Source organism: Lates calcarifer, linkage group LG5, assembly GCF_001640805.2.
Source record: "Lates calcarifer isolate ASB-BC8 linkage group LG5, TLL_Latcal_v3, whole genome shotgun sequence".
Lineage (NCBI taxonomy): Eukaryota > Metazoa > Chordata > Actinopteri > Centropomidae > Lates > Lates calcarifer.
In genome coordinates, this window is record NC_066837.1 from 26,463,108 (window position 1) to 26,480,860 (window position 17,753).

Genomic DNA, 17,753 nt, shown 5'->3' on the forward strand with positions numbered 1-17,753 from the left:
GTACAGCGTCTACCTCTCAGGGCTACATTGGCTGCCAGACAACAAGAAGTGAGCCCATTTTCACCAGTTCTCATAAGGAAACAAGTCTAGATCCAGTTTCATATCAAATAACATTTGAAAGTTCAAAACATGGAGACAAACATACTGAGCAGCATTTTTTTCAGGCTTCAAAACAATGACATTTCCGAAGGTTTATCATCTGTGCATGTGAGCACTGCTGGTTATAAACACTTACATCTGCCACTGATTGTTTCCACATCTCATTTATAGATTGTTCTGTTTGTACGGTACAGTAGAGTTCAGCTAGTAGGCACAATGAAACACAGTAGAACCATGTGAATGTCTTAGTGCATGGATGTAGATGTGTGTGCATGTGTGTGTGAGAGTGTGGACGTGTGTGCACTGACCCTAATCCATCCGTGTTTGTTCATGTGTTTCCAGATACAGGCCGCGGACTTACTGCCTGGCTGATAGTGATGAAGAGTCATCCAGCGCAGGCTCATCAGATGAGGAAGACTCCTCAGAGCTCTCAAATGACTCTGCTGGAGCAGAGGGGTGAGAACAAGTTTATATGCAGTACATCCATTATATCACTGCTCACTTAATCCACAAGGTCGTAGAATATTTTTAAAAATGTTGTTATGTTTGAAATAAGATTTTGATGAAATTGTTTTTCATGTGAGATAATTTGTAATTTAAGAAAAAGTAGAGACAAAAAGAGTAAACCAACAAAATCTATTAAAATACAATAAATTTAGTATGCAACTTTAACCCAAACCCTCCATTTGCTCTGTACAGTTTGGTTGGAGGCCACAAGCCGAGCAAGATCATGCGCTTTGTGGATAAGATTACCAAGTCCAAATACTTCCAGAAGGCCACAGAGACTGAGTTTATCAAAAAAAAGATGGAAGAGGTGTCCAACACACCCCTCCTTCTCACAGTGGAGGTGCAGGAACTCCAAGGAACGCTGGCTGTCAACATACCCCCTCCACCCACTGACAGGATATGGTACATGAACAAAGTTGTTTTTCTCCCACATAATGTGTAGAATGCTGTGCACAGAGACTTTCCATGTTTGTCAGGGTTACAAGTCATCTCATCTTCCTTAGACATGGAACTTTCCCACATACTGGAAAAAACAGGCAAGCCTGTTGGTAACAAAAGCCAAATGGTCACTTTTAAATGATGGATAATGCATGTAAAACATACTACTAACATACTGCTAAGGAAAACGCTTCTCAGAACACCTGAAACTCATTCTACGTTGAAGCTGCATGTTTTATTAAGAGAATTCAATTTAACACGTGATATATTTTTGTTCAGCACATCACTGCCCTCTGCTGGTGCATAACTATACTTTGTGCTGCCACCATTTGCTTATCTATCAGCCATTAAATAAGTAAATGGTTGGTTGTTTTGATTATTTTCTGTTGTAGGTATGGCTTTAGGACACCGCCTCACCTGGAACTGAAGGCACGACCCAAACTGGGAGAAAGAGAAGTCACTCTGGCTCATGTCACAGACTGGATAGAAAAAAAACTGGACCAGGAATTCCAGGTATTGACAGACATATTTGACTTTTTCTACTTGGGAAAAGGAGAACTTAGAGGGCTATCAATAGGTTAGTTACATTCAGCTCCAAACTCACTAATACTACACACATTTATTTAGAATTGCATAGATCTCAGTCCATCTGAAATAACCTTGTTTATCAAACTTGTCTAACTTCAGACTGGCAGTTGCTTAATCTCTATTATTAGTGTTTATTACTTCTGTTTTAAATGATAAGACTTTGCATTTGTCAGAAATAGTAAAAATTGTTTGATCACTCACTGTCACTCCTTTGTTCTTTTTCTCTGTTAGAAAATCTTTGTTATGCCAAACATGGATGATGTGTGGCTGACCATCATGCATTCTGCCATGGACCCACGCACAGCAGGCGGGCCATTAGTCGGCCCCTCGGTGGACCCAGAGCCTTCCCAGCCAGACAGGGACAGCTCCAGCCAGCCATGAAGATTGTTTACAGTATTTCATAGAGCTTATGAAGTCTCAAAATGGGAACCGGAGCCAAAGTTGATAGGTCAGACACTACTGTAATACAAACACATTCCTGTAGCGAGAGTTCACATTTACCATAGAGGAGAACTTTAAAGGAACAAGGTAGAGTTAACCAAGGAAACACTAAAGACAAACTGTTGCTTGCTGCTCTGTTCAGTAGTATTTATGGTGCCAGAGGAAAAAGTGATTTATCTTTGAAGGATTTATATATACAGTAAGGACCTATTGAATAGGCACTGATATGTGAAGAGAGCTATGTTTGGCTCAAAATTGGGGGTGGTTTAAGTTAATAAGGGGCATATGTGGGAATATATAAGTTTATAATGTCCTATGAACATTGTTGTGGAAGCATTCACCAGATACCTTACAGCCTGCAGATGACGAGTTTCTGTTAAGGCTTGAAAACGAGAGAGCACAGTAGCCCCTTTTACTAAAGAAATACAACATGAAAGATTTACAGTATGGTAGTATGTTGAAGGTGTTAAATGGTGAATGGATTAATGAGTGAAGGAGAGTTGTTGTTTCCATTGTTGAGAATTAAGTGTAAGCAGGTGTATTGGAAAAGCTCAGATACTTGATGCTACGTTTATTTACCATAAAACGTTAAACCTTTAAGTGGCTTTATGTGAGCGGTTTTTGATCAGGTGTTAACTAACAGTATTCATTTGTGCTGACCACACCCTGAACACCCTATTCTTTTGCCAAACTCCTCTTTCTATGCCAATGATGCTGTTATCCATGTCTATGTGGAAATAATGCTCATGAGCAAACATACATTATGTAGAAGAAATGGTCATTCACTATGTAAATTCCAATGACAAATACACAAACACAATGAGTGCAATGATAGAAATGCTACCCAGGCTTTAGTATGATTTTTGTATAGATATTAAAGTGGATGCCTAATGACAAATACAAGGCCTCTAAAAAGTCTATTGAATGTATGGATATTTTTGGTTTCTTTTGTTTTTGTGAGAAAAAAGAGTTTTTCCCAGTCACTTTTTGACTGGGGTATGCAAATTATTGCACAAATATAAGTGATTATTTTTTTTATTTTTGTTTTCTTCTGATAAACACTATCTCATCTTGCATATCTTTTTCCAGATGTGTCATTCAGTTGTAATGTTTATGGAGTACCAGGTGGTGTATTTATCCATTTTGATGATGATATTTAAAGTGACTTTAAATAGCCACATGTGACAGTGCTTAAAAAAAGACTCTACCCACCATACTGTATGTAGAAAGACACTCAATGTAGTTAACAACACCTGGATGAAGTTAAGGTACGTACTAGTACAGTAGTAGGACATCTATTGCCAAGAATGTATAGTCTTATTTACAGGTGCCCTTTCTGAGAATACCTTTTTAACTATATTTCTAATCTTAACCAAAGTCCTTTGATTAGACCTATAGTGCCAGATTTCTCTCTGCTCAAAGGTCCCATAGTGCTATATCCTGTACTGATATAGCATCCTGAGGTAATATTCACATATGTGCTAAAATACCTGCATTAACATTGTTTACAGGAATTCTTACCTAGTTTTCAGATTGTCTTTCTCCTTATGCCTTGGTTACTTTTCGTTGAGTATTTGTTTTGAGTGACTACATGAGATGGGCTATGGTTGTATTTTTTTTGTCTACTTCTTTGGAATAAACAGAATGAAATAAGATTTTTGAGGATATATGAAGATTATGTTGTGATTTGTATCTGTGAATTATTAATGACTTTTTAAAAATTAAAATGTAATTTTAAGGCCAAATGCAGTGATTATGTGTGTCTGCCTTATTTATAGAGCAAAATAAATCTCTGTCAATGAAAGTCTTTCTGTTTTCTGTCGCTTCAAATTTTGTATCCTGAATTGTTGACACAAATCTTGCTTATTATGTATTTATTTGCTCTAGATTGAAATAAAGCTTTTTCTAGCCAGGCCTGTAGGCAATGTCATTTGTTAACAATCACACCAATATATTTTAGACCTCTTTACACTGGTGGGGGAAACAATCATTCAGTATGTAAAAAATACCACAAATAGAAGCCTTACATTCTGAATGAATATCAGCAACGTAATGTACGATAATAAATTACAGTCAACCGGGACCGTTAAAATGTAGCCTAGAATTAGGCAATTAAGGAAATGGGTGTATTCTTGATAAGCGTAAAGTATGAAAACCATGTTATGACGACTGGTAATGATTTTATTACGCGCCGCCTCCAACGGAAGTTTACAGTTGCCTAGCAACGTCTGTGCTGTGGTTCATCAGTGACAGTGCCTCGGTGGTAAGTACTGTAAAGCTTTACGTGGTGTCAGAATTAAACTATTGTTATTAAGTTAGTCAGAAAAAAGCTGTTTTTCTTGTACTCGTTCAGAGGCAAAGGTTAGCTGTCCACTTTTGTAACCGTGGGTTACTGTTTTCCTCGACCCTTCCGCCTTAGCTACCTTGACCGCTGTGACTGTGGAAACACTTTTCCATGATAAACAAGTTACCGCTAAGCTAGCGTTAGGAAATGCTGTCGTTTGTGTTTTGTCTGTTTGTCTGTGTTTGTTTAGTTAATAATAGTTAAAGAAGAGAAAACTCCGAAATAAGATGAAAATATACCACCGTTACTGTCACAGGTCCAATGCAGAGCCCTGAAGGTGAGGGAGGTGAGGGAGCCTGGGAGGAGGCACGGTCCAGCCAAGATGACAAGGACACCAAGCTACAGGAGGAACTTGATAAAGAAGCAGAGAACAGGGGAGCAACTGTCCCACCTGAGGTATACTATGTGAGGAATCAAATACCCATGTAACTCTTATTATTAGTTATTGTTGTTGTTGTTTTTCTCTTTTTAGTCTTTTATCAACTCCTTATGAAGACATTATGATCTTTGTTTCCTCTTTTGTCCAGGTGCTGTGATGTCTTTACTGTCTTTACTCTTAACAAGGACCTAAAGTTTATTACACAATTGCATACAGTCAGTATTAGTCCTAAAGAAAAACATTTGCTTTAAACATGCATTGTCTGTATCTTAATCCGGCTCACAGGATCAGACAGGACCAGAGGCTGATGACTCTGCCCCTCAGCCTCACCCTGACCTCAGTGGTACAGATGAAGACTTCCCTGTGGCCACACATTTAGGTAAGTCACACACTAACTCTGTTGTGGATTTGCATTTCAAAGATTTTTAACTAGCAAATGTAACACAGAAATCTGTGCAGATAAAAAGTAAAACAGATTATTTCGTCTGGTTTGCTTAGGATCCGCTAACCTTTAATGACTTTTAATTGAATACAATACACTTTATTGTTCAAGGGCAGGAGGGCCTAAGATTACACCACCTTCATTAACTTAAACTTTATTGTTGCTAACAATGGTTGCAGTGAACAAAAGGAATAACAAAGAAAGTGTAGGTCAGTAAATAGAGAAAAAAGTATATATGTGTAGGTTCAGTGTCACTCATCAGCACATGTCATTTTTCACATCTTTATTTTCTTGGTTGATAAAGAATAACTTGATTTTTCTGTGTTTCAGTGCAAGACAATTTTCATCTGGTTCCCATGACATCTCACCTCTCAAACCTTAATACATCAGAAGACATGGAGGAGCAGGAGCCACTGCTGGAGAATGAGGAAGAGGAAGAGTTCATTTTTCTTGATCCTGAACATGTTAGTGCCCTCTCCTTCAATATGTATGCAATCTGTTTATATGTATTAAATGAAAAGATTTTGTATTACTGCTCCTCAAGCAGAATGATCGTTATCAATGTCTCGTCTGTGTGTCTAGTATATTAACGTATTAAGTGCAATGGTAACACTGCACAGTATCAGCACAGCCCTCCAAAAGTTATGTTGATGCTGCACAGAGATGAGGTTGCCTTCATTCATAGACATCTGCAGCACAGTGAGTTTATAAACATTATACCAGATGTCTTGCATTCCCAGTGTCATGTCAGTGATGCTATGTTTGATCTGTTGGCAGCCCCTGGTCAGAAGGCAACAAGCTGCCCTGAACAGCCAGCTGAGCAAGCAGCTGGAGAGGATCAACCTACAACTGAAGGAAAAGGTTAAAAGAAAGATATATTTTATCTGCTTTTTTCTTTTCTTTTCACACCTTCGCTCTTTTAGTTCTCACATACACAAATGGACACATACAGCTGTTAAAGACTCATACACATCATACATGTACAGGTAAATTTTCACAGACTTGACATCTATAGGGTCTCAGCATGTCCAGAAGATGGTGCTGTTGACCTGTATAGAAATTTCATTTGCACTAAAAAAAAAAAAAGATTGTTTCTTTTGTGCAGCGTGCAAGACCGAGCATAAAAATAAAACATGAACAGAAAAATCAACAATAAAAAACTGATTAAGCTTGTGTGTAAGAAAAAGGAAAACTACAGTAAAACAGAGACTACGTGAGACTGTCTTGACAATTTGTTGTCAGATTCCTGTCTGTGCTCTCTTTTCCACTGCCACAGCTGGCAATGGAGAAGGCAGATGCCAGCCATGTGCAAGAGAATGGTGTTGAGATGTTCAGGCTTCAGGAGCAGCTGGCCAGACTCCATGCTAGGCTGGAGGACCGTCATCAGATCAAAGCTCAGGCTGAAGCCAAACATCGGCAGGCGCAGGATCAGCTGGAGGCAACAAAGAGCCAGTATTCCAGTACTGCCAGCCAGGCCAGCAAAGCCAAAGCCAATGGTGAGACTGAATTGCCATTTCGTGGTCTTGCCTTGGTGCTGATCCTGGATTATATTTCATTCTGACTGTGTTGCACCATTTACTTTAAGCCCTTATGAACAAATCTAAGATAACTTATTAAACCTGTGATGATTATTGTGTTTAAAAATATGAGTAAAATCTAACATAGTAAAGTTGAGTTTGGCCTATATGTCCTGAAAATTGTGAATCATTTTGTAATTATTATCTAATTTAAAATCCAGAAACCACAATCTGGAGCTTCACACAATTAATTAATAATGAATTAGTGAGCGGCATGCATTTGTCTCTGACATAAAGATACACATGTTCTGTACAACTGCAGATGTTGATTGTCTTTGCAGAAGCCATGTGGATTGAAACACATGGGTCTATATTTTAGAGCTACATGATTAGACTTTATATCAGGTCAAATTGCAATATAAAGTTGAATATTTGTACAGAAGATTCAACAGTTAAATCTGAATTGAAATTAGATTAGAATTTAGTGAAATTAAACCAAACTGATTTGAAACTTCATCTTGTCACTGCATAGTAGGCTTTTTATTAAATCAGCAACAGTTGAACAGAATCTGTGTCAGTTCACATTTCCAAAACTACAGATTTGAGGCATTCTGTTCATTTTTACTCCTGTGTATCTTCTCCATAGTGTCCCAGCTACAGGCGGAGATTGACAACTTGAAGCTGCACCTCATCTTCACACAGGGAGTTAGTGAAGATCTGCATTCTAATGTCAAAGCCGTGAAGAATGCTAGACGCAAAGCCGGAGCTGAGAATGACCAGGCTGAAGAGCAGAAACTGAAGCAGGTGGACAGGATTCAATTCAACTCAATTCAGTATTATTTATATTGCGCCAAATCACAACAAAAGTCATCTCAAGGCACTTTTCATGTAGAGCAGGTCTAGACCATACATAGCATAACATGGGTTCCATGTAAAAAATGTAAAGTGATACCAGTATAACAGTAGTAGTAATGATAGTAGTGATAATTACAGTATTAATTGCAAACATAGTGATAAAACAAATAGCAGTACATGTAATTTCTAATTAATGAAGACAGCACATTAAATCATCAGCTCTTTGAAAACTGTGACTGCTCTAGGCTTTACCATTGATTGATATACTGTTATTAATTGAAAATTCTCTTGTGACATCAGGATTTGTATGTGGAGCGTCTAACAAAGGACATGGAGAGACTGACGCAGCAGATAGCCATGTATGAGGTCCAGGCCAGTGCTCAAGCAGAGGAGACACAGGCAGCCAAAGAGGCCCACACTGAGGTAACTTTAGTATGAAATGAGACAGATAACTATACATACATATATATATCCTCCTTTTGGTTTCCTCCAACTCCTGAAAGCAAAATATTACCATGCAGTCAGTTTTTGCAAACATTTTGCATAACAACATTTTGGATATTATATTTGGATATTATCTTTGAATTCAATCGCTGCAAGTGACATTTGTCACATTACACATCTTTCATCTTCATCCTTCATTTAATATAAAGTTATTAATTACTGAACTTCCAAATGTACACAATATAAATCAAAATGCTAATTAATGCAATCAATATTGAAAATTGGTCTTAAGCTTATAGAGTATATCTTCGCAGTAAGTGATAATGAACAGTATGTGAAGGGGCAGTATTGGCTTGATTTGATGGACATAAGTCATCAGTCTCACATGAGGCTATGTTGTTGAACCCATTCAATGATTTCCCTCAGAACAAAATTTTTTGATCTGTTGAACCAAATGTAAAATTCTAATATAGAATTTATATTCTAGTATTCTATGAGTGGTGGTGAAGTAAGTAATACAAAATTGGTCCCTACACATGTCCAGTCATGTTCGTGTTTGTGTGCAGGCTGAGATGGAAATGCAGTCTCTGGTGATGGTGCGTAAACAGCTGCTACAGCAGTGGAACAGCAGTCTGATGGGTATGAGGAGACGAGATGAGGCCTTCAACGCAATGCAGGAAGCTGTGCGGTGAGAATTAGGGCAAGGGAGGGCTGAATATCAATATGCTCCTGATCCACTTTAATGCTCTAATGCATTTCAAACATACATGTGACTCCCTGCTAAAGCACTCATTTCAGCATATGCAGATGTATGTACAAAATACAACATCATATTTATAGGACACATAATATTATATATTATAACCTGAGGTTTAAATAGAAAGGTGAAATGATGAACTCACACATTCCTTTCTGGTGTACGTGTTTCCCTCAGTGCGACTGAGCACCAGGTGATCTTACTGGACAGAGAGATTGAGGGCTACAAGAAATCCACCACTGAAGAGCAGGAACAAAATGAGACACTGACCATGCAGCTGAACTGGTCACAGATGGACGTAGCCACCTCCAAAAAGCTGATCAGTCAGAAGCAGGCCCAGCAAGAGGCTCTGCAGGCCCACTACAGCACCTGCCTCCGCACTCTGAGGGAGACAGAGCGCACCCTTGCCAGGCTCACAAAGGTAGATGGAGGACAAATTCCTCTTTGTTTGTCCAGAAGGTGTTTGTCTCACTATCTTCTTACCTTCTCTGTAACTATTTCACACACTGATTGTTGCATTCTTTCTTTGCTCCTGTCCTTCATCATTCTAGGAAACCAGCACCTACCAGGCTGAAGTGAATGATCAGAGGAGGCAGTTGGAGAAAGAGAGTGCTGTGCGTCTGGAGTTGGAGGACAAGATCATGACTCACATGCAGCAGAAGCTCACCCACAACAAGGCTGCCAAGTACTCCCAACGGCTCACCAGCAAGATAACCGCACTCAAGAAAGAAAAGGTAAAGATGGGTTATAAAATGCATCCACAATGCTCTGACAGTAAAGAATCCTTCCATATACTCAGTAGTAATTAGGTTGTAATTCTCATTATTATATTATTTAATATACAGGGTATTTTTCAAAATGGGGTGTTCTAGTTAGAAGATTTAGTATTATACTTCTATAAAGTTGAGAAACTCACTGAAGACAGAGATAAAAAGAATGGTCAAAATTGAAGCAGTGTAAGCCAAAAATGTCCTGATTTATTTCCTAATATAGGAATCAAAAACAGCTGGATCCTACATTTCCTGTGATGCAGTTCAATAGCATCTTCCATTAGACTTCCCCTCCCTCCTGCATGCCCACTTTATTCAAAATTTTTGTTTCACTCATTGTCTCTTTCTCCCCCTTAGATCTCTCACCTGTGGCAGCTGGAGAATGAGGTGGTGGCTGTAAGACTAGAGAGCAGTGAGGTCAGCCAACATCTGGACAGCCTGGCCCTCACTCAGGAGGCCCTAGATGAGGAGATCACAAAGTACAACAAGCTAATCACATCCAACCAGGCTAAGATTTCTTCCTTCATTACAACAGTCGGGCAGAAGCAGGCCACCATCGCCAACTATAATAGAAAGATCTCTCAAATCGCAGCCAGCACTGGGGTGAGAGATTCTGTGAGGGATTTGATCCCTGGATGTCTGTTATTTATGTGGATAAATCAATGAAAAGATCTTTGAATTCTGAATATGACAGCTATATAAGTGCATTGAAACTTAACAATCAGATGTATAGTGAAAATCACTTTGTGATTTGTGTGCATCCATTCCCAGCATGAAGACCTGAGTCCTCTGCAAATCAAGGTAGAGGCACTGATGGCCCAGATTGAAGAGCTGGCAGCAAGTATTAAGAATGACCAGCAGCTCTGGATGAGACGACAGGGGACTCTAGTAGGACTGACCCAGGAGATAGAAGCCAACAGAAAGGACATGCTTAAACTGCAGACAGAGTACACTGGCATGCAGCAGAAAAAAATACGCTTGGAGAGTAAGTAATGTCATAAAGACACACACACATGTACCAATAGACAAACAGGTCAATCAGTGAAAGTCAATTGTCAGTCAGTTATAAATACAAAGGCTCCTAGTAATCTTGAGTGAGTAAATGACATGTCTGAGGATGTAACTATTTGTGAGAATTATAAAACTGTTTGTATAGTAAAATCAGTCACACATACTATTTACACTTCCATTTGCACTCATACTTGATATGTCCAACCGCTCCAGGTCAAATTGAAGCAGAGCACCAAGAGCGGACAGAGCTGGAGAAGAATGCAAAGAGTCTGAGGGGAGATTTGGTGAAGCTCAACACCCTGCTCAGCAAGAACGGACAGCTCAGCCATGCACTGGAGCAGGAAAATGCTCTGATAGAGACAGATTTCCTTCACAGACTTAAGGCACGACATTGGTTGTTAAATTGATCTTTAATTTATCAAGTTATATTCTGCAGTTTTATGACTGTAAATGTTTATTAAATATAGTGTAATATGTTTAGGAGGCAGAGCGTGAGTCAATTGAGATTCAGATGAAACACGAGAAGACCCAGGAGGAAAAGGAGAGACTCCTCAACAGTCTGGTGGAGGCTGAGTCAGTCACATATTGGTTTTATGCTTTTTCAGTATGAGTTAATATTCCTCTTTATATTTCTTTCTTTTATAAATCTCTTTATGCAAAAAATAGTTGATGGTATATTGGTAGGGCTAATTGTAGATCACTTCTTAGAAAGCAGTTAACATATGAGATAATATTTGAATAAACTGTTTCATAAATATCAAGACATTGTTTGCAATAATTAGTACATATCTACTGAATTGAAATCACTCAGTAATTGACAGCCCATGTCAGTCTGGTTTTGTCTTTTTTTCCCTATGCATCAACAGCTCATATCTCCCATACTGGATGCTTTTCTCTTTTTTAATATGCACCCTTTGTTGTTTGCATGTTTCCTGCAGACGGCAGATCATGCTATGGGAGAAGAAGACCCAGCTTGTAAAAGAGACTCGTTCAGCTGTGGACTCTGAAGTGGGCCAAGGAGACATCCAGATCATGAAGGCTGAGATACACCGCATGGAGGTAAACACAGTGCACACAATAAGATTATACTGAGGGACAATAAACTGTAATGCTGAGTTTTCATTCAGTGCAGAGCACTTTGTCGATACATAACTGTCACTTCTCCTTTAATTTATAAGCTATGTGATCTTTGTGAGATCCAAAATTTCACTACAGTACTTGTGCTGTAATACAGTTCTGCAGGATTAAGAAGTCCAATAAATCCTGACATTACACCACCAGTGCAAATGGCTAGCCATCACCAGGAGGTGCTCAAGACAGAGGACCATTTTTATGAGCTGCTTTTACACATGGGCTGCAAACCTGAAATTTTGTAGACGTTTCTTGTGTATGTGTAAAGGCAAATATCTGAGTAAATCTGACTTTATTCTGACAGCAAGCAAGTGGGCATGTTGATGATGTTTTGGCCTGCAGCGCTGGTCTTGTGAGAACGCACCTCACACAGACATTCTCTGAGTGTGTGCTGCATGTGTGAAAGGGCAACCAGAGAATGTATGGACCTGATAATCTGGACATCGCCAATGAAGGGGGTATCACAACCAAAATAAAGGCTCTAAGCTCAAGGCCACACGTTGGGCTGTGCCTTATATCTGCCATACCTTGTAAAAAACCCTCAAACTCAGTCATTTAGTTTGCTCATTGGTATCAACAGAAATAGGAACACAGCACAAACAGATAGACATACTTTAAATTGTGTAATCCTGACAGAAAAATCAAAGCATACATACAAGATATTTCAATATGCTGCTACTTTGGAGCTCTGTCAATGTTCTTTATCAAAAACAGTTTTTTTTAACTTATTCATCACAAGGTATAAGAAAGTCTTTAAGATAAATTGGCATCAAAACAATACCATAGTATTTGGTGTGGGTAAATCAAACATGTAGCGTGAGCAAAAATTAATGGCTGAGTCTATGGAGTAAATTTTCAGTAGGTAAGATCAGTAAAGCATCATTATTGATCTCACCTACAGAATTGAAGTACAATTAAATTTATGTTTTGTGAGCTTGTGTTAATGTTTGCATACACTCTCAATATATGCGTGTCTATGTAGGTGCGACTCAACCAGCAGATGAAGCAGCAGGAGCGGCTGCTGCGAGAGAGCGAAGCAACTGTGGCAAGGAGGGAGACCATTGTTCTCCGTAGAGAGGCCATGATCCACAGCTCCCAAAAACAAACAACAAAAGGCGAGCTGAACCGCTTCATACAGGGCCTGCAGCGCAAGATCCAGGACACACACAAGGTAGGAGGCATGGATTTTCCATGTCTGTGTATGTAACTGAAGCACAGCTATCTCATATACGGTGTGTATGTCTTCAGCATGTGACAGAGTGTGAGCAGGTGATCAGGGAGCTGCAGCAGAGCCAGATGAGTCTGAGTGACAGGCTTGCACAGCAAAAGCAGCAGCTGATGGAACTGTGCGGCACCAGCTACGTCCTTGACCCTGACTTTGTAAATCTCCAGGATACCAAAGACAGGGTAAGGAGCATACACATAAATAACACATAAATACATACTACCATGTGAGTTCACTGTACCTCTGCTTTAAAATGTTGTTTTGCCAGTTTCTATTTATATATTATACTGCTTTGTACACATTGTGTGGTTGACTGACTTCACTGTCTTGAAATCTGATAGTAATAAAATAATAAAGTAAATATAAAGCAATAAAGTATTAAACGATATCTGGTATGTATCAATCAAGTCTCCATTTAGAACCGAAATATGTGCCCTTCTTCCAGTAACTGTTGTGTAACTCTAATGATTCGATGAGGGTGTGGTAAGAAAGCATTTTTCCCTGGGCCATGTATCCATTGTCACAGTTTTCCACTCATGGAACCCACTCCCACCAACCAAGAATAGTAGATGTATACATTTTCTCATGGTTTTCCAGCTTTCATGTTCCAATGTAAGTTTTCTAACAGGTGAAAGCATAAAACATATCCACACTCTTTCTTTATCCCACCCCACCTAGAACCTAGCCCACCTGGTGGCTCTACAGAGCAGGACGAAGAAGCTGCAGGGGGTGTGTGAGGGCAGCTACAAAGCCTCGTCCACCAGCGAGTCAGTAGGAACCACTCTGCAAAGCCAGACAGAGCGTGTGCACACCACAAGCACCATCCTGCACCGTGTGTGTGAGGAGTTCCCCCAGCACCAAGGGGCACTCCGCAGGCTGTCACTAGCTCTGGCAGCACGCGCACATGTCCTGGATAAGGAGACGTCCTGAGGAGAGGAGAGGTTATAGGCATGACAATGAGTACAGGAGAGGAAATGCAGAGGATGGAAAGTGAGTAAATATGAGGTTAAGATAAGAAAGTTTAGATAAGTGATAACTTGTGAAGAATGAGAGGTATTTAGTTTGGTGTTTGCATTCTGTTAAGCTTTGAAATGAAAAACTGATTGTGAAACAGTGTTATCAAATAAACACTCATGAAACCAGAGCATAAACAATTAAATCTTTCTTGGTGTTTGGCTTTTTCAATCCAGCTGCCAGTTACTGATTTGTGGTTCAAATTAAAGGGTTGCTTGTGACAACTGTAAATGCATCAGTGACAAAAAAAAACATTCTAATTCCCTGCTGGATAACCTAATCATTCAGTGGTATAAGCATATATACCTTTCTTTTGTTCAAATATTGACAAAGGCAGGACAGCAGCACATTTCATAGATTCATCATTTCTTTATTCCCTGCCTCATTTTGCAATTTAAACATTATCAGTGTTGGTCAGTGCAGGCAGCATGTGTAGGCTGAGCAATAATACTGTACTGGTTATTTCTGTTGACTGTGGATGAAACAGCGCTTTTTTCATTAAAACAGTATTTTATAGCATTAGTCATCAAACAGCAACAAACCCAATGTCAGCTGGGATTGGCTCCATCCCCCACCCTCTCAACCCCCTAAGGATGGATGGATGGTATGGGAGTTCCAGCAAGATATTCTTTTTACACTTTGCTTTGTGGGTATTTTTTCCTTTTTCTCTCTCTAGTAAAGTTTGTTAAGTTGGATTTACATATGCCAGTGCACAGTAAACACACTGATATCTCGCATATTAACTTCCAAAGTACTATGACAGTTAGTACATAGTTCATATTGCATGCAAGTAATATCTTCTATAAAACTGCAGCACAGCTAAACAATATTTTGGCTATTGATTTTCCCATTGTGCACCATAGGCATTTTACTATCAAGTACCCACATCACCTGGAAGTTATCTCACCTGCCACTTTGTTAAAGTGACATCCGGCGAAAAACTGTGATTAACCTAGCATCATCAACATGTACACTTTACTGTTAAAACATTACATAAAGGAATAAAGGAATGCTGCTTGTTTGCACTGCATCAAGGGTCAGGGCTCAATTACTGTTCTTACTGCCTCAGTAGTGGTTTTGGGTTATTTTTGGCCATGGCCATGAATCTTGTACACTTATGATGACATGATTGTATTATCATGTGATTTGCTGTGAATGCACAAAAAGCTTTAACTGGCCAGATAGAACAGTATTATTGTGTTTAATGATTGGCAAGCCATCAACACTGAAACCTGTAATACATTTTAATTACTACAGTGTTAGTCATCTGTGTGGTTTTGCAGTAGCACCTGCACCACAGATGTACCCTCATAAACTGCTACTGAAATTAACTGATCACACCCGTCCTGGCTAATGTGTTTCACACTATGTCTGTAATTTCAAGCACTAAGATGAATAACATGTGCCACTTGTCCAATACCTGCCTGCGAAACAAAGCACCTACGGGCCTTTCTTCACAGCAACACCTCTGCTGAATGTGACAGTGACGTCAAGTGATTTCAACACTTGCAAATAGGACTGTGAGGGTGGAAAGTTGTTCATACAATGTTGTCAAACCGGCTCATCAGATTGTGTGCTCCCCATGAGTGCTATATCATCTTTTACTCTGTTAGGACTTCCACAACACCCAGAGGCACCCTATAGACTGTCACTAGAACTGACAGCATGTGTGTACAAACTGCTTCTCACACTCCTCCCCTCCATATCTCAGCTTAAATCTTTCTGATTTACTGAACCCATACTGTACTGAATGAATAACTGCCCTTTTGAGGAAATAGATATCTTCATTTTTTAAACATAAGTGTGAAATGAGTATATATTTTGTGAATGTAAACACTATACTTGAGTTGTTTGCCCACCTTTAAAGTCCTATGAATCATCTTCTCAGGAGGCTTGCAACCTGTTTGGACCAAACCAACTCCCATGAACTGCTTCTTGGCTTCAGACTAAGCAAGAGCAGCGTTAAGTTGTTTTGATAAGATTAATACCATCCTTAGATTCAAAATTCAGTTTAATTGTTAAATAACACAAGATTCCTTTGTTTCATCTATACCGCTTATCCTCATGGGTCATGGGGGGCTGAAGCCAATCCCAGCTGACATTGGGCGAGAGGCGGGGTACACCCTATCACAGGGCTGATATATAGAGTCAATAGAGGCAATTATTCAAGGTTTGTTTCCCAGTCACCTGCATTATTATGACGTTTGAGCAGTACATGTTTGATGTCTGACTTACATTTGTGACCTTAAAGTGTGACTGTTTTGAACAAAGAAATTAAAAGTTGAGTTTGTAAGCAATAAAAACACCCTCCCCCAATACAATACAATCAGTATTTTCTCTGCATCAGGTTTACTTGATCTGATATGACCAGAAGCTTATGTGGCTTATATTAGGTAAGGTTAACAAATAGTAGATAGATCCTGTTGTATATCAGACAATACTGAGTTAATTCACTGAATTTATTACTCTTCTCTGTGTGTGTTACTGTTACACTTATTTTTTAAACATTTTTTGTCATTTCTGCTTTGATGTTTAGCAAATATAGTATAGGAACATACTTCATTTTGCAAATAGATAAACTGCAACTACCAGTTAAGCTTTTACTGTTGGTATGAGATTTTCTGTTAGAAAGAATGTCTCTGCTCATCTTAAAAACAAATATTATAATGTTGTAGAGTTAACTATGTGTTTTCCTTTCAGCCCTCTCCGTCACACCCTGAATGCAAAATCGACCATTCTCTAGTGAGCTGTTGTGAATGATGTTTGTCACGTGTAGCATATTCCCCAGAGAGGTTTGCCGGATTTCTAATTTCCTACTTCTGCACTTCTGCAGTTAAATCTGTGCGATTGTAAAATACTTTTTTCTGGACAAAAGTTGTGTTGCTCCAACAATTCATTTTTATTGTTGCTGTGTTTTCCTTGTATATTACCATACATGTTATATGGGGAAAACCCTAGTAGTGTTCAGCTGTCCCCATGGTGTGAGATGATATGGCATATATAAAAGAGCTCTGTGTTGTTGATGGAGGCTGATCAGGTTACAGAATATTGTACTTTAGACAGCAACACTTTAGAGTTTTGTAGATGCCAAGAGGATCAGATTTTGTTATTCCTCTTTGTCGTTAATATTAATTTGGTAGAACATGGACTGCAGTGCTGAGTAGTAGAGTTGTGCTGTTGGTAAGTTTTAAGAACATTGCATTTTCTGGGTGGGGTCAAGATGCAGTGAGCTTATACATATTATACACTTATACAGATAATTTCCTGAGTCACAGTTTTCACTGTTGCAAACTTCAGACACCTCATCTCTTTTCAATCACACTTCCTATGATCATTAACTGAGTTCACTAGATTTCCTACGTCCTCAACAGTCCAGTGTATCATTTACAGTAGGCCAAATTTATGGCTTCCATTTGTTTGCATAAACCCTTTACGGTACAGTAAACAGTAAACTCACACATGACATGGTAAGTTAGCTAACAGTATGAGAAACCCTTTGACCTTGCACTGACAGCCTAGATACTCCATCAACCTTATTTCCTTCTTAAACAGAGGACTTTGAACTTTATCGTCCAGTGTTTGCTCCTGTCAGTGGTATGGTATGTGTGTTTACTGTGATTAGAAAGGCAAACTTGTGCGCATTGTCTACTGTTTGTGTGTTTAGAGAGGCTTTGTTCATTTACAGGCCATAGGCTGGAGCTTGACTTCCTTCTACAAACAAGTCTGTTTTCATTCATTAATAAAGTGAGGCAGAGGTTTATGATGTGATTAGATGTTGAATTAGCTGTTTA

The 17,753-nt window shown here is 39.1% G+C and overlaps 2 protein-coding genes across 4 annotated transcripts in view; both read left to right on the forward strand.

Annotated features, from left to right (window-relative positions):
• The window catches only part of LOC108884569 (testis-expressed protein 2), a 29,191-nt gene extending 25,204 nt beyond the window's left edge, over positions 1 to 3,987 (forward strand). The window contains exons 10-13 of one of the 2 annotated variants that reach the window (XM_018678538.2): positions 442 to 555; positions 799 to 1,008; positions 1,437 to 1,557; positions 1,864 to 3,987. In XM_018678538.2, the coding sequence (XP_018534054.1) occupies positions 442 to 555; positions 799 to 1,008; positions 1,437 to 1,557; positions 1,864 to 2,013 (595 nt within the window). In that variant the 3' untranslated portion in view covers positions 2,014 to 3,987. The remainder of the gene's footprint in view (positions 1 to 441; positions 556 to 798; positions 1,009 to 1,436; positions 1,558 to 1,863) is intronic. The other variant, XM_051070865.1, reaches the window with a different exon arrangement.
• Positions 3,988 to 4,236: 249 nt separating this feature from the next.
• On the forward strand, positions 4,237 to 14,135 carry ccdc40 (coiled-coil domain containing 40). Of its 2 annotated transcripts, XM_018678535.2 has the most exons (19): positions 4,237 to 4,336; positions 4,674 to 4,813; positions 5,082 to 5,175; positions 5,569 to 5,702; positions 6,016 to 6,099; positions 6,515 to 6,734; positions 7,402 to 7,559; positions 7,911 to 8,033; positions 8,621 to 8,742; positions 8,989 to 9,232; positions 9,363 to 9,545; positions 9,939 to 10,184; positions 10,353 to 10,566; positions 10,806 to 10,975; positions 11,074 to 11,165; positions 11,531 to 11,651; positions 12,706 to 12,894; positions 12,972 to 13,130; positions 13,627 to 14,135. In XM_018678535.2, exons 2-19 carry the CDS (start codon positions 4,679 to 4,681, stop codon positions 13,876 to 13,878), a joined length of 2,940 nt encoding a protein of 979 aa, XP_018534051.1. In that variant the 5' UTR covers positions 4,237 to 4,336; positions 4,674 to 4,678; the 3' UTR covers positions 13,879 to 14,135. The 2 variants fall into 2 exon arrangements, with proteins under 2 accessions (XP_018534051.1, XP_018534052.1); XM_018678536.2 differs by lacking the exons at positions 4,237 to 4,336; positions 4,674 to 4,813; positions 5,082 to 5,175 and adding an exon at positions 5,821 to 5,937 and having other exon boundaries at positions 5,619 to 5,702.
• The last annotated feature ends 3,618 nt before the right edge of the window (positions 14,136 to 17,753 follow it).